This window comes from Entelurus aequoreus, linkage group LG21, assembly GCF_033978785.1.
Source record: "Entelurus aequoreus isolate RoL-2023_Sb linkage group LG21, RoL_Eaeq_v1.1, whole genome shotgun sequence".
Lineage (NCBI taxonomy): Eukaryota > Metazoa > Chordata > Actinopteri > Syngnathiformes > Syngnathidae > Entelurus > Entelurus aequoreus.
This window is the reverse complement of record NC_084751.1, coordinates 339,955-356,676: the sequence shown is the minus strand read 5'-3', so window position 1 is coordinate 356,676 and position 16,722 is coordinate 339,955. Positions and strand designations below refer to the sequence as shown.

At 33.8% G+C, this 16,722-nt stretch overlaps 1 protein-coding gene across 2 annotated transcripts in view; it reads right to left on the bottom strand.

Moving 5' to 3' along the window:
• The window catches only part of LOC133639031 (transmembrane protein 120B-like), a 44,405-nt gene that overhangs the window by 17,614 nt on the left and 10,069 nt on the right, over nt 1–16,722 (bottom strand). Inside the window, exons 9-12 of one of the 2 annotated variants that reach the window (XM_062032094.1) lie at nt 13,560–13,652; nt 13,412–13,476; nt 10,697–10,765; nt 8,317–9,068 (exon numbers count right to left, since the gene is read on the bottom strand). In XM_062032094.1, coding sequence (XP_061888078.1) covers nt 8,952–9,068; nt 10,697–10,765; nt 13,412–13,476; nt 13,560–13,652 — 344 coding nt within the window. In that variant the 3' untranslated portion in view covers nt 8,317–8,951. Of the gene's footprint in view, nt 1–8,316; nt 9,069–10,696; nt 10,766–13,411; nt 13,477–13,559; nt 13,653–16,722 lie in introns of those variants that run through there. The other variant, XR_009823720.1, reaches the window with a different exon arrangement.

The following is a 16,722-nucleotide window of genomic DNA, read 5'->3' as shown; positions in this document are numbered from 1 at the left end:
TCTCCTCTTCTTTTCTCTTTTTTCTTCCCTGGGTACCTGACAGTTTTGGCCGTTTTGACATCTTGTGTTGATTTTTTGATGTGTTAAGAGTCATGATACGGGAAAGGATGGGCGCATCGTGCGGGTGGATGGGTTGATGGGGGGGGGGGGGTTGCGTAATATTGTAACAAATAATATTTCTATTAAATAGGCTTTATTTTGCATTTTAATTAACGTGGGATTATTTTTTGTATTTAGAAGTAATAGTACCAACTTTTTTTTTTTTCTCCAACATTTGTGGCACTGGCGTGGCGCCCCCTGATGGACGGCGCCCTTAGCATTTGCCTATACGGCCTATGCCACGGGCCGGCCCTGATCAAGGGTCTAAAGTTGTTTTTGATCAATATTACTTTATTTCTCAGTTTTGAGGAAAAACTGTCGTGCACCAAAGTGAGCATTCACATAAATCATGGGTGTCAAACTCTGGCCCGCGGGCCAAATCTGGCTCGCCGTGTAATTTAATTTGGCCTTTGAGGCAATATCAAATTAACTTTAGAACTGGCCCTCCGGTATCATAGAGCGCATTCACCGTTAATACTCATACTTGCCATCCCTCCCGATTTTCCCGGGAGGACTCCCAAATTTCAGTGCCCCTCCTGAAAATCTCCAGGGGCAATCATTCTCCCGAATTTCTCCCGATTTCCACCCGGACAACATTATTGGGGGCGTGCCTTAAAGCAGTGGTTCTCAACCTTTTTTCAGTGATGTACCCCCTGTGAACATTTTTTTTATTTCAAGTACCCCGTAATCAGAGCAAAGCATTTTTGGTTGAAAAAAATAGATAAAAAAGTAAAATACAGCACTATGTCATCAGTTTCTAATGTATTAAATTGTATAACAGTGCAAAAATATTGCTCATTTGTTGTGGTCTTTCTTGAACTATTTGGAAAAAAAGAAATAAGAACTAAAAACTTGTTAAAAAATAAACAAGTGATTCGATTATAAATAAAGATTTCTACACATAGAAGTAATCATCAACTTAAAGTGCCCTCTTTGGGGACTGTAATAGAGATCCATCTGGATTCATGAACTTCATTCTAAACATTTCTTCACAAAAAAAGAAATCTTTAACATAAATATTTATGGAACATGTCCACAACAAATCTAGCTGTGAACACTGAATATTGCATTGTTGCATTTCTTTTCACAGTTCTTTTTGACAGACATTTTTAAAAAAATGTCACGTACCCCTTGGCATACCTTCAAGTACCCCCAGGGGTACTCGTACCCCCATTTGAGAACCACTGCCTTCAACGTCCTCTACGACCTGTCGTCACGTCCGCTTTCCCTCCATACAAACAGCGTGCCGGCTCAGTCACATAATATATGCGGCTTTTACACACACAAGTGAATGCAAGCCATACTTGGTCAACAGCCATACAGGTCACACTGAGGGTGGCCGTATAAACAACTTTAACACTGTTACAAATATGCGCCACACTGTGAACCCGCACCAAACACATTTCGGGAGAACATCCGCACCATAACACAACATAAACACAACAGAACAAATACCCAGAACCCCTTGCAGCACTAACTCTTCCGGGACGCTACAATATACACCCCCCCTCCCCCCGCTACCACCAAACCCCGCCCCCGCCAAGTTAATGTTGATATTTACCTCAGAAGGCTGCAAATAGAAAAGAGTCGTTCAATTTTTTATTTAAATTTTATTTAATGTACCATTGATGTTTTTTCGTTTGTTTTTAAAAGTTGCTTTTGCACTATTAAGTTATATAAGCGTTGCTTATATAACGGTGTTAAAGCAAATCAGTGTAGCAAACAGAGCAATAATTAACGTTTTATTCATGCACTCTCTCTTGCTACTACAAGGCTTGAATGTTTGATTCATTCATTATTTTATTTTCAAATTTGTTATTAGCCTGTGGAAAAAGTTTATTTTGATATTTACCTCAGAAGGCTGAAAATAGAAAAGAGGAATTCAATTTTTATTTAAATTGTATTTGATATGCCATTGATATTTTTAATTATTATTATTATTTGAAACTCAATTTTGCACGTCACTATAAAGTTATGTAAGCCTTGCTTGTTCAATATTCAATGCAAAACTTGTGTGGGTCCCTATTAAAAGGTTAATTTGTTCAACTTTGGCCCTCGGCTTTGTTAAGTTTTAAATTTTGGCCCACTCTGTATTTGAGTTTGACACCCCTGACATAAATAATGCATTTCAAATGCTTGTAATGACTAAGTATATGGATTTTCTTATGGATGTGAATGTGTCAACAATTATTCCCCCAACACAATATTTTGTTCCATGAATTTGTACTTGAATACTCAACTCAAAATAACAACCATTTGTATTATTTTTTATTTATTTTTTTAGCAAAAAGAGTACAATACTGCCGCACTAATATTGAGCAACAGCGCCTACCAGTGGTAAAAACGTGAACTTGCTCTCCCATTGGGATGGAGTATTTCCGTTTGTTTACACAATGTCCATTTACAATATCATTTTATTCCGCACAATAATTCCCATGTGCCCAGAGGCCCTAGCTTAAGTCTAAATCAGGGGTCACCAACACGGTGCCCGCGGGCACCAGGTAGCCCGTAAGGACCAGATGAGTAGCCCGCTGGCCTGTTCTAAAAACAGCTCAAATAGCAGCACTTACCAGTGAGCTGCCTCTATTTTTTAAATTTTATTTATTTACTAGCAAGCTGGTCTCGCTTTGCCCGACATTTTTAATTCTAAGAGAGACAAAACTCAAATAGAATTTGAAAATCCAAGAAAATATTTTAAAGACTTGGTCTTCTTTTGTTTAAATAAATTCTTTTTTTTTTTTTTACTTTGCCTCTTATAACTTTCAGAAAAACAATTTTAGAGAAAAAATACAACTTTAAAAATTATTTGAGGATTTTTAAACACATATACCTTTTTACCTGTTAAATTCCTTCCTCTTCTTTTCTGACAATTTAAATCAATGTTCAAGGAAATAGATTTTTTTTATTGTAAAGAATAATAAATACATTTTAATTTAATTTTTCATTTTAGCTTCTGTTTTTTCGACGAAGAATATTTGTGAAATATTTCTTCAAACTTATGATTAAAATTCAAAAAAAATATTTTGGCAAATCTAGAAAATCTGTAGAATCAAATTTAAATCTTATTTCAAAGTCTTTTGAATTTCTTTTAAAATTTTTGTTCTGGAAAATCTAGAAGAAATAATTATTTGTCTTTGTTAGAAATATAGCTTGGTCCAAATTGTTATATATTCTAACAAAGTGTAGATTGGATTTTAACCTATTCAAAACATATCATCAAAATTCTAAAATTAATCTTAATCAGGAAAAATTACTAATGATGTTCCATAAATTATTTTTTTTATTTTTTCAAAAAGATTCGAATAGCTAGTTTTTCTCTTCTTTTTTTCCGTTGAATTTTGAATTTTAAAGAGTCGAAATTGAAGATAAACTATGTTTCAAAATGTAATTGTCTTTTTTTTTTTGTGTGTTTTCTCCTCTTTTAAACCGTTCAATTAAGTGTAAATATCATTAATTATTAATAATAACATAGAGTTAAAGGTAAATTGAGCAAATTGGCTATTTCTGGCAATTTATTTAAGTGTGTATCAAACTGGTAGCCCTTCGCATTAATCAGTACCCAAGAAGTAGCTCTTGCTTTCAAAAAGGTTGGTGACCCCTGCTCTAAATAAAGGGCCAATAAATACCGTGACACTTTTGAAATACTTGAATCCTCTCATAAACAAAGTATTACAGCAGGGGTGTCAAACTCATTGTCATTGGGGGCCACATCACAGCTGCCCTCAGAGGCCCACTTGTAACAGTGAATCATTAATACATTTTAAATTGCTTCATTACACAATAATTTACGTTATATATTTTTACTGACACTAAGAAAAACATGTCAATTTTAGAGTTAAGTTTAGCTGCTGAAATTCTACCATAAAATGTACAATGTTTTTTACAGTGTAAGCTGTAAATGTAAATTTTACTGTAAAATCTACGGTCGTTTTTACGGTGTATTACTCTAAATGGCAAAATATTACACATTTTTTTGTTTCGTGTTTTTACGGTAAAATTCTGGCAACTGAGCTACCAGTTGTTTTTTTAACCGAAAAATAATTTTTACATTGTAAAATTTGATTGATAAGTTGCTTCAAAATCATGAGACAAGCAGATATTTAAGTACTTATTTTAATGTTTGGAATGTGCGATAATTTAGTATAATATATGTTGCGATATTAGATTAACTTTAAAATATGAAAATGCATACAGTACATGTATTTTTTTCTTCCAAAATTGCTTCATTACATAATTATTGTTTTATATTTTTACGTACACAGTAAGAAAAATATGTAGATTCTAGAGTAAAGTTTAGCTGCCGAAATGTTACCATAAAATGTACAATGTAAACTGTAAATAGGAAAACAGTACCACAGTTTCTGTAAAATCTACAGTAGTTTTTACGGTTTATTACTGTAAATGGCAAAACAATATTACACATTTTTTTGTTTCGTGTTTTTACAGTAAAATTCTGGCTACCGAGCTACCAGTTTTATACAGAAAAATAATTTTTACATCGTACAATTTGATGGATAAGTTGCTTTAAAATCATGAGTCAAGCAGATATTTAAGTACTTATTTTAATGTTTGGAAGGTGCGATAATATATTTGTTGCAATATTAGATGAAGTTTAAAATATGAAATTGCATACAGTACATGTATTTTTCTGTCAAAATTGCTTCATTACGCAATTTTTTGTTGTTATATATTTTTACGTACACAGTAAGAAAAATATGTAGATTTTAGAGTAAAGTTTAGTTGCCGAAATTTTACCATAAAATGTACAATGTTTTTTTTACAATGTAAAAGGTAAAACAGTAGCACTGTTTTACTGTAAAATCTACAGTAGTTTTTACAGAGTTTTTGATTTAAGTACTTATTTTGATGTTTGGAATGTGCGATAATATATTTGTTCCAATATTATATTAAGTTTAAAATATGAAATTGCATACAGTACATGTATTTTTTTTACACAAATATTTGTTCTATATTTTTACGTACACTAAGAAAAATATGTAGATTTTAGAGTAAAGTTTAGCTGCCGAAATGTTACCATAAAACGTACAATGTTTTTTACAATGTATACTGTAAATGGGAGAACAGTACCGCTGTTTTACTGTAAAATCTACGGTCGTTTTTTACGGTGTATTACTGTAAATGGCAAAAAAATATTACACATTTTTTTGTTTTTTCACTGTAAAATTCTGGCAACTGAGCTACAAGTTTTTTACCGATTTAAAAAAATTTTTTTTTTTACATTGTACAATTTAATGAGTTAGTAAGTTGCTTCAAAATCATGAGTCAAGCAGATATTTAAGTACTTATTTTGATGTTTGGAATCTGCGATAATAAATATGTGTTCCAATATTATATTAAGTTTAAAATATGAAATTGCATACAGTACATGTATTTTTTTTTACACAAATATTTGTTCTATATTTTTACGTACACTAAGAAAAATATGTAGATTTTAGAGTAAAGTTTAGCTGCCGAAATGTTTTTTACAATGTCCACTGTAAATGGGAGAACAGTACCGCTGTTTTACTGTAAAATCTACGGTCGTTTTTTACGGTGTATTACTGTAAATGGCAAAAAAATATTACACATTTTTTTGTTTTTTCACTGTAAAATTCTGGCAACTGAGCTACAAGTTTTTTACCGATTTAAAAATTATTTTTTTTTACATTGTACAATTTAATGAGTTAGTAAGTTGCTTCAAAATCATGAGTCAAGCAGATATTTAAGTACTTATTTTGATGTTTGGAATCTGCGATAATATATTTGTTCCAATATTATATTAAGTTTAAAATATGAAATTGCATACAGTACATGTGTTTTTATGTCAAAATTGCTTCATTACACAATTATATATTTTTACGTACTCTAAGAAAAATGTCGATTTTAGAGTAAAGTTTAGCTGCCGAAATGTACAATGTTTTTTACATTGTATACTGTAAATGTAAAAACAGTACAAGTTTTACTGTAAAATCTACGGTCGTTTTTACGGTGTTTGACTATAAATGGCAAAACAATATTACACATTTTTTTGTTTCGTGTTTTCACAGTAAGATTCTGGCAACTGAGCTACAAGTTTTTTACAGATTTAAAAAATTTTTTTTTACATTGTACAATTTAATGAGTTAGTAAGTCGCTTCAAAATCATGAGTCAAGCAGATATTTAAGTACTTATTTTGATGTTTGGAATCTGCGATAATATATTTGTTCCAATATTATATTAAGTTTAAAATATGAAATTGCATACAGTACATGTATTTTTTTTACACAAATATTTGTTCTATATTTTTACGTACACTAAGAAAAATATGTAGATTTTAGAGTAAAGTTTAGCTGCCGAAATGTTTTTTACAATGTATACTGTAAATGGGAGAACAGTACCGCTGTTTTACTGTAAAATCTACGGTCGTTTTTTACGGTGTATTACTGTAAATGGCAAAACAATATTACACATTTTTTTGTTTTGTGTTTTCACGGTAAAATTCTGGCAACTGAGCTACAAGTTTTTTACCGATTTTTTTAAATTTTTTTTACATTGTACAATTTAATGGGTTAGTAAGTTGCTTCAAAATCACGAGTCAAGCAGATATTTAAGTACTTATTTTGATGTTTGGAATCTGCGATAATATATTTGTTCCAATATTATATTAAGTTTAAAATATGAAATTGCATACAGTACATGTGTTTTTTTTTTACACAATTATTTGTTCTATATTTTTAGTACACTAAGAAAAATATGTAGATTTTAGAGTAAAGTTTATCTGCCGAAATGTTACCATAAAACGTACAATGTTTTTTACAATGTATACTGTAAATGGGAGAACAGTACCGCTGTTTTACTGTAAAATCTACGGTCGTTTTTTACGGTGTATTACTGTAAATGGCAAAACAATATTACACATTTTTTTGTTTTGTGTTTTCACGGTAAAATTCTGGCAACTGAGCTACAAGTTTTTTACCGATTTTTTTAAAAACATTTAATTTTTTTTACATTGTACAATTTAATGGGTTAGTCAGTTGCTTCAAAATCACGAGTCAAGCAGATATTTAAGTACTTATTTTGATGTTTGGAATCCGCAATAATATATTTGTTCCAATATTATATTAAGTTTAAAATATGAAATTGCATACAGTACATGTATTTTTATGTCAAAATTGCTTCATTACACAATTATATATTTTTACGTACACTAAGAAAAATGTCGATTTTAGAGTAAAGTTTAGCTGCCGAAATGTACAATGTTTTTTACATTGTATACTAGAGATGTCCGATAATATCGTTCTGCCGATATTATCGGCCGATAAATGCGTTAAAATGTAATATCGTAAATTATCGGTATCGTTTTTTTTATTATCAGTATCGGTTTTTTTTTTTAATTTTTTTTTATTAAATCCACATAAAAAACAAGATACACTTACAATTAGTGCACCAACCCAAAAAAACCTCCCTAACCCATTCACACTCATTCACACAAAAGGGTTGTTTCTTTCTGTTATTAATATTCTGGTTCCTACATTATTTATCAATATATATCAATACAGTCTGCAAGGGATACAGTCCGTAAGCACACATGATTGTGCGTGCTGCTGCTCCACTAATAATACTAACCTTTAACAGTTAATTTTACTCATTTTCATTAATTACTAGTTTCTATGTAACTGTTTTTATATTGTTGTACTTTCTTTTTTATTCAAGAAAATGTTTTTAATTTATTTATCTTATTTTATTTGATTCATTTTTTTTTTTTAAAGGACCTTATCTTCACCATACCTTGTTGTCCAAATTAGACATAATAATGTGTTAATTCCACGACTGTATATATCGGTTGATATCGGTATCGGTAATTAAAGTGTTGGACAATATCGGCATATCGGATATCGGCAAAAAGCCATTATCGGACATCCCTATTGTATACTGTAAATGTAAAAACAGTACCAGTTTTACTGTAAAATCTACGGTCGTTTTTACGGTGTTTGACTGTAAATGGCAAAACAATATTACACATTTTTTCGTTTTGTGTTTTTACAGTAATATTCTGGCAACTGAGCTACCAATTTTTTTACTGAAAAATTATTTTCAAATACACTCATGGTAATTCAAAGCCTTTGCGGGCCACATAAAATGAGGTGGCGGGCCATGTATGGCCCCAGGCCTTGAGTTTGACACCTGTGTATTACACTGAATCCCATAATAGTAATCAGGAAAGACAAGACATGTGCTTAAGTTAATAGAAATATTTAATCTATGGCTTGGTATCGTCCCACATCCACCCCTTTGTGGTTCTACATGACTGTGTTGAATGAAGTACAGTACCAATACCAGCAATTTGATCCCAAAACATTAGTGCAACATGATACGATTTTTCCTTTGAACAAATTCAAGTGTTTCATCAAGACATGACGCTCCTCCCTTCAACTACATGTGCCGGTTTCTTCAGGTGAACATTTGAGGACGGTCCCTGCTGCATGCTCTTTTGAACGCTACCTTGCTCGGGATTTCCACGGAGGAGTACTTCTAAAAGACCGATCTGGTGAAATAGACGCATGACAGGCGGGAACTACTTCACAGAAGTATGAAGCTGCATGACGGGACTTTTCGGGGGTCCGAGATCTGCTGATGTTTGGGGTTGCATGTGATCCTAACAAACACTTTGACCTCTTTCCCTTGTTTTGACCCAGGATTCAGCAGCAAAGTGGACATCAGTGAGGGACGACCGTAGCAGCATGGACAAAAACCACCGCGCGGTCGGCCGGACGCCGCTACCAAACACCTGAGAGAAGACAATTGCACTTTTCCTTCAGCGTCGGATGGATGTGCGAGCTCAGTCCGTGTCCTTCCGGAAAAAAAAGGCCCTTCAGTCACTTTTTGTCACATTTTCCCGGTTCTTCTTCACTTTTTGGCGGACCACCTTTAACGTGGTGAGGAAGTTGCCCAGGAACAGGACCAGAAAGGTCAGTGCCAGCATAAATACCTGCAAGACGAGAACAGCAGAGTGCTCCTGTCATATAGCGGATCTTGGACTAGAATTTTTCTTGTAAATTCTTAAAAAACAGCAGAGTTTTTCTTGTCTAAAACGGAACTGGCTACAAAGTAAACAAAAACAGAATGCTGGACGACAGCAAAGACTTACTGTGGAGCAAAGTCCGCAAAGTACAAACCCCGTTTCCGAGTTAGTCAAAGATCCTATGAGACAGTAGAGTGCTTCTATCATATAAAACAGGGGTCACCAACATTTTTGAAACCAAGAGCTACTTCTTGGGTACTGATTAATGCGAAGGGCTACCAGTTTGATACACACTTAAATAAATGGCCAGAAATAGCCAATTTGCTCAATTTACCTTTAACTCTATGTTATTATTAATAATTAATGATATTTATTAGGGATGTTCGATAATGGATTTTTGCCGATATCCGATATTCCGATATTGTCCAACTCTTTAATTACCGATACCGATATCAACCGATATATGCAGTCGTGGAATTAACACATTATTATGCCTAATTTGGACAACCAGGTATGGTGAAGATAAGGTACTTTTAAAAAAAATTAGTAAAATAAGATAAATACATTAAAAACATTTTCTTGAATAAAAAAGAAAGTACAACAATATAAAAACAGTTACATAGAAACTAGTAATGAATGAAAATGAGTAAAATTAACTGTTAAAGGTTAGTACTATTAGTGGACCAGCAGCACGCACAATCATGTGTGCTTACGGACTGTATCCCTTGCAGACTGTATTGATATATATTGATATATAATGTAGGAAGCAGAATATTAATAACAGAAAGAAACAACCCTTTTGTGTGAAAGAGTGTAAATGGGGGAGGGAGGTTTTTTGGGTTGGTGCACTAATTGTAAGTGTATCTTGTGTTTTTTATGTGGATTTAATAAAAAAAATAAAAATAAAAAAACAGATACCGATAATTTCCGATATTACATTTTAACGCATATATCGGACATCTCTAATATTTATCTTTGTGGAAACACTGATCATCTTAATGATCTCTCACAATAAATATATATAGAAACAGATAAATATCAATATGCAACACTTTATTTTTATATTTTCTCTAAGTGCGCATTTTTCAAATTGAACATTTTCAAATGATCACTTCCGAGACAGTCTTGTGAAATCACAATATCCCATTTTAACTAGCTAGCCACTAACATGTTTTAACAAATCATGAATTACTTTGCACCATGTTTGTACAAATAATAACTCATGTAAAATACAAAAGTCAACCCTCAAATTTTTAAATAAATCATGTCACACTTTGAACTGGACACCAAATCTGTTATCTGTTTCTTTGTCAGTTATTGCAGACCAAGTCTTTAAAATATTTTCCTGGATTTTCAATTTCTATTTTGAGTTTTGTCTCTCTTAGAATTAAAAATGTCGAGCAAAGCGAGACCAGCTTGCTAGTAAATAAATACAATTTAAAAAATGGAGGCAGCTCACTGGTAAGTGCTGCTATTTGAGCTATTTTTAGAACAGGCCAGCGGGCTACTCATCTGGTCCTTACGGGCTACCTAGTGCCCGCGGGCACCGCGTTGGTGACCCCTGATATAGAGGATTTTCGACAATGGTTACGTACCTGCCACTCCTTGCAGTCCTCATGTCTCCCCAAGCGAAACAGGGTGACTGAATTATACAGCTGCCAAAACTGAAAAAAAGGGAGGTGTCATTTAAAATCAGGTGTATGGTTTATTTGCCATAAGTAGTGTAGGCTGACCATATTCTGAAATCCCAAAAAGAGGATACATATGCGTGCCAAGGCCGGGACTAGGTGAAAATTTGCCAATGATACTCAAACTTGCTTTATAAATGATATATTTATTTAAATGAAGCATTTTTTCTCCTCTGTTGACAGCAGTGTTGGTGCTAGGACATTTTTGGGGTCCAACTTTTTTGTAAGTGTTTTGAAAAAAAAAAGATAAACGTATGCATTGTCCTGTTATATCTCACATTCTATATTGTGTTTTGGAAAAAGGTTGTCATAAACGTTAATTCATTAAAAAAAAAAAAAAGAAAACACATTTTTATGCATATGTAAATGTCTTCAGTTATAAACATTCGTTCACTTTCCTTCACTGATCTGAACTTTACTTTACTGGTAGTTTTTTCTATGTTTTTATTTAATAAGTTGTAGGAGTATTTATTTCAGTATAAAAGTGTAAAAAGTGTTTTGCTTGGGTCATGAAATGATGATAATGGTGTGCCAGGGCATACATACATTTTATATTTAACGCTTAAATCTCTGGAGTCTACATCAACTTCAGATCTATCCCTCATTCCAAAATGTATTAGGTTTTTTTTTTTATGTTGTTTTTTTGTTTGTTTGTTTTCCGCCCTTTTTTGTCAAACAAAACTATGTTTTTAATGGCAAACACACAAAATATGCAAAATCTTCCACCGAAAATGTTCTTCAAAGTGGAATATTTGATGTGAAGTAATCGGAACCTTGGATAGGTCAGTAATTAATAATAACATTGATTTTGAGTCAATGTTATGTTTTGAGCAATGACAGTTTGAAAGAAAAAAAAAACAGCTTTGTTTTATTAGTCAACATTGCAACTTTTTCAAAATTACATTTCACCTTTAAAGGCCTACTGAAATTTTTTTTATTTATTTAAACGGGGATAGCAGATCCATTCTATGTGTCATACTTCATCATTTCGCGATATTGCCATATTTTTGCTGAAAGGATTTAGAAGAGAACGACGACGATAAAGATCGCAACTTTTAGTCGCTGATAATAAAAAAGCCTTGCCTATACCGGAAGTAGCGTGACGTCACAGGAGGAAGGGCTGCTCACATTTCCCTATTGTTTACAATGCAGCGAGAGAGATTCGGACAGAGAAAGCGATGATTACCCCATTAATTTGAGCGAGGATGAAAGATTTGTGGATGAGGAACGTGAGAGCGAAGGACTAGCGTGCAGTGCAGGACGTATCTTTTTTCGTTCTGACCGTAACTTAGGTACAAGGGCTCATTGGATTCCACACTTTTTCCTTTTTCTATTGTGGATCACGGATTTGTATTTTAAACCACCTCGGATACTATATCCTCTTGAAAATGAGAGTCGAGAACGCGAAATGGACATTCACAGTGACTTATCTTTTATCGGCGAAACACTTTAGCTACGGAGCTAACGTGATAGCATCGGGCTCAAATGCAGATAGAAACAAAATAAATAAACCCCTGACTGGAAGGATAGACAGAAAATCAACAATACTATTAAACCATGGACCTGTAACTACACGGTTAATGCTTTCCAGCTTGGCGAAGCTTAACAATGCTGTTGCTAACAACGCCATTGAAGCTAACTTAGCAACGGGACCTCACAGAGCTATGATAAAAACATTAGCGCTCCACCTACGCCAGCCAGCCCTCATCAACACCCGTGCTCACCTGCGTTCCAGCAATCGACGGAAGGACGAAGGACTTCACCCGATCAGCCGTGCGGTCGGCGGCTAGCGTCGGCTAGCGCGTCTGCTATCCAAGTCAAAGTCCTCCTGGTTGTGTTGCTACAGCCAGTCGCTAATACACCGACCCCACCTACAACTTTCTTCTTTGCAGTCTTCATTGTTCATTAAACAAATTGCAAAAGATTCCCCAACAGATGTCCAGAATACTGTGGAATTTTGAGATGAAAACAGAGCTTTTTTGTATTGGATTCAATGGTGTACCAATACTTCCGTTTAACTAGTGACGTCACGCGCATACGTCATCATCCATAGACGTTTTCAACCGGAAGTTTAGCGGGAAATTTAAAATTGCACTTTATAAGTTAACTCGGCCGTATTGGCATGTGTTGCAATGTTAAAATTTCATCATTGATATATAAACTATCAGACTGCGTGGTCAGTAGTAGTGGCTTTCAGTAGGCCTTTAAGCTTTTTTATTGCACTTTTGTTATTTTAATAGTATTTTTAGAATGTGCCGTGGGCCTTTAAAACATTAGCTGTGGGCCGCAAACGGCACACTTTTGACACCCCTGCTATAGATAATAAAAAATTTAATCTGATAAATCTATGGATAAAAAGCAGAGCCTGGCGACGCATGCGAGTTTATCATAACTCTCTCGCTCTTTCTGTCTCTGCCCCTCCCTCACCAATGCTGCTGTGCACACCTTCACAATTTGTTTTTGTTTTTAACCCCTTCTTAACCCTGAAAATACACGCAACCCTAAGTCAAAATGCTGGACATATGAGGCATTTAAGAAACTCCGCAAAAGAGGACATGTCCGGGCAAAAGAGGACGTATGGTCAGTCTAAAGTAGTGAGATACCAAATGCTTGTTGACTTACATGACCAAAAAAGAGGAAGGGCAAAAGAAACGTGAGGCCTCTCCACATCCAGGACTGAAATCCCTCTGCAAAGAATCATAAGTGGTGTTGTAGTGTCTGGAACCTTTTACCCGTTTGTTTCCCAAACCCTTTTACTATGACCACTCACCCACTGTGAGGTCCAACTGATTTCTCTCTCCCAGAGCCCGAAGCCTGTATAGGCAGCCACTTTGATAGTAGTACTGGAGGAACTGGACAAAACCTACAGACATTAGAACAATCCAATATAAAAAAAAGAGCCAGAAACGAGTGTAATAAGTTGCACCAAACAGAACGTAGAAAATTGTAAATGGACACGCTGGATTTCAAACGGCAAATTGGCCATTATGTAATCACGTGGTGCCTCGGGTGACGAAGGACACGAGCTGCTCTGACCTCCCCTCGGTGTGTTGTCACACTGCTGTGTCACAATAACCACAGCTGATTGAAGTAGACTATTTCACAACCCTCACATTTCAGCATGCATGTTTATTACAGTGCATCTTCTCAAGACCAAATACGAAAGAAGTGAAACGTGAATATACTGTACTTTAGAATAGTCAGTGTTAGGGATGATGTTTGATAAGAAATTATCGAGTTCGAGTCTATTATCGAATCCTCTTATCGAACCGATTCCTTATCGAGTCCAGATAGGTTGTTGTATATGGAAAAAAACACAATATTTGGTTTAACAAAAGCTCACTTTTATTATACAAGAAAACAATTTAATCTAAAAAATAAATAAATATTGACTGTTACCCCCCTAATAAAATAAAATAAAATAAATAAATATTGACTGTTACCCAAAGTATATTAAGTGGGATTTTTCAGAAAAACAAATATATAAGTTAACACAAAAACAACCTGTCTCTGTAATCACTATAGGCTTATAAATAATAATATAGTGTTAAATAAAATCAGTCCCTTGGGCACAAAACTGAAAATAATACAGCTCTCCAAAAAGTGCAGTTCTGCTGCTATTTGACATAACTGTTTGTTATGATGCTTTGACATTTTTGCACTTTATTTCTTTATTGAAAGAAAATTCTATGAAGAGAAAAGTTGTTTGCAAATGTGGTTACAATGCTAAAAAATGAAAAGTTAAAGCTAAAAAAGAAATACACTTTATTGAGTTAACATTATTTCTTTATAGGCGGAAAGATGTTATGAGCTAGGGAATACAACAACTACACTACCCAGCATGCAACGGGAGTGACGAGCATGCGCGCCTTGCGCGGTAGCCCCAAAAAGTGTTGTTGCATGTCGTCACCCGTGAGAGTAAACGTCAAGAACTCAGCCAACACGCCTCGTCTGCATTATTTATAATTAGACAGACAACACATATACAGTGTGATTTGGTTTTGTTTACAAGGAAAGAAAAACAAAAGTTAAAAAAGGGAGATATATATTGTATATATATGTATGTGCTGCGGTTGCTTTAAGAACGTTGCGACAGCTGCCGTAAAAGAGGTGCGTTGCTAGCCTGGTTGCTATGTTTCCAGTGGGTCGTAAAAGTGTTCTTCATGTGTTTGTACCCTGCTCAAATCTCTCAGTAAAGTTATACATTGGATTATACTTTTTGTTTTGAACTTTATTACACGTTTGAGCGCTTTTTCCCGTCCATTTTTTTCCTGCTTTCGCTATCTGCGCCTAATGGCTGAGCTACGTGACGCCATTTCTTGTGATGTCACGCGGAGCATTTCTGGTCGGGACTCGAATAAAGAACCAACTCTTTTCTTTACTATAGTGGTCTCGATAACGGGTACCGGTTCTCAAAAAGGGATTCGAGTCCGAGGACTCGGTTCTTTTCTTATCGAACAACCGGGAAAACCGGTTTCGAGTATCATCCCTAGTCAATGTACAGCTTGTATAGCAGTACAGATTCACCATCCACGAAAAATGGCTTATCATAACACATAGCTGTTGTCTAAATTATTGTCAACACAAGCGAATAGCAAGATAATTGTCTTCTGTCTTCAGCCAAGTATGGTGGTGGTTGCATCATGGTCAGGGGCTGCCCGAGTGCGGCAAACCATGGGGAAACTGGTTTGTTGAGGAAAAACATGGACTCCAGTCGTAAAATAATTTTACAGTATGTCTTCTCCACAGTCAGGTATGGTGTTTATGATCAAGGGCTGACCGTGGTTTATTGGAGGGAAAACAGACTCAACAAAAGTGAGTAGCAAGAAAATTGTATGTCTTGTCTACAGTCAAGTATGGTGGTGGTAGAGTCATGGTCGTCAGAGGCTGCGTGAGTGATGCCAACCTCGGGGAAGCCGCAGTTTGAGGGTAAACGTGGACTCCAACGCAAGTGAATACCAAGATAACTGTGTGTTGACTAGAAAGTATTTACAGCGCTTTGCTTTTCCCACTTTTTTTTTATATTACAGCCTTATCGCAAAATGGAATAAATCCCTTTTTGCCCTCAAAAGTCTACACACAATACCCAACAATGACAATTAGAAAAAGTATTATTATTATCTTTTTTTTTTAAAGAGGTTTTTGCAATTTTATTATGATGAAAAAAAAATTAAGAAACGAAACGCAAGTATTCACAGCCTTTGCCATAAAGCTCAAAATTGAGCTCAAGTGCTTCCTGTTTCAACTGATCATTCTTAAGATGGTCCTACAGCGTAATTGAAGTCCACCTGTGGTAACACACACACACACACATATATATATATATATATATATATATATATATATATATATATATATATATATATATATATATATATATATATATATATATATATATATATATATATATATATATATATATATATATATATATATATATATATATATATATATATATATATATATATATATATATATATATATATATATATATATATATATATATATATATATATATATATATATATATATATATATATATATATATATATATATATATATATATATATATATATATATATATATATATATATATATATATATATATATATATATATATATATATATATATATATATATATATATATATATATATATATATATATATATATATATATATATATATATATATATATATATATATAGATACATATATATACACACATACATATATATATATACACATACATATATATATATATATACACACATTTATATACAGTACATATATATACACACACACACATATACAGTGTTTCCCATAAACTGCCAAGATACCTGTGGCGGTGGGGGCGTGGCTATGGGCGTGGTCACCATGACATCGAGTAATTTGCATAATTTACTACAATAATATGATTTTCTCTAAAAAGGCT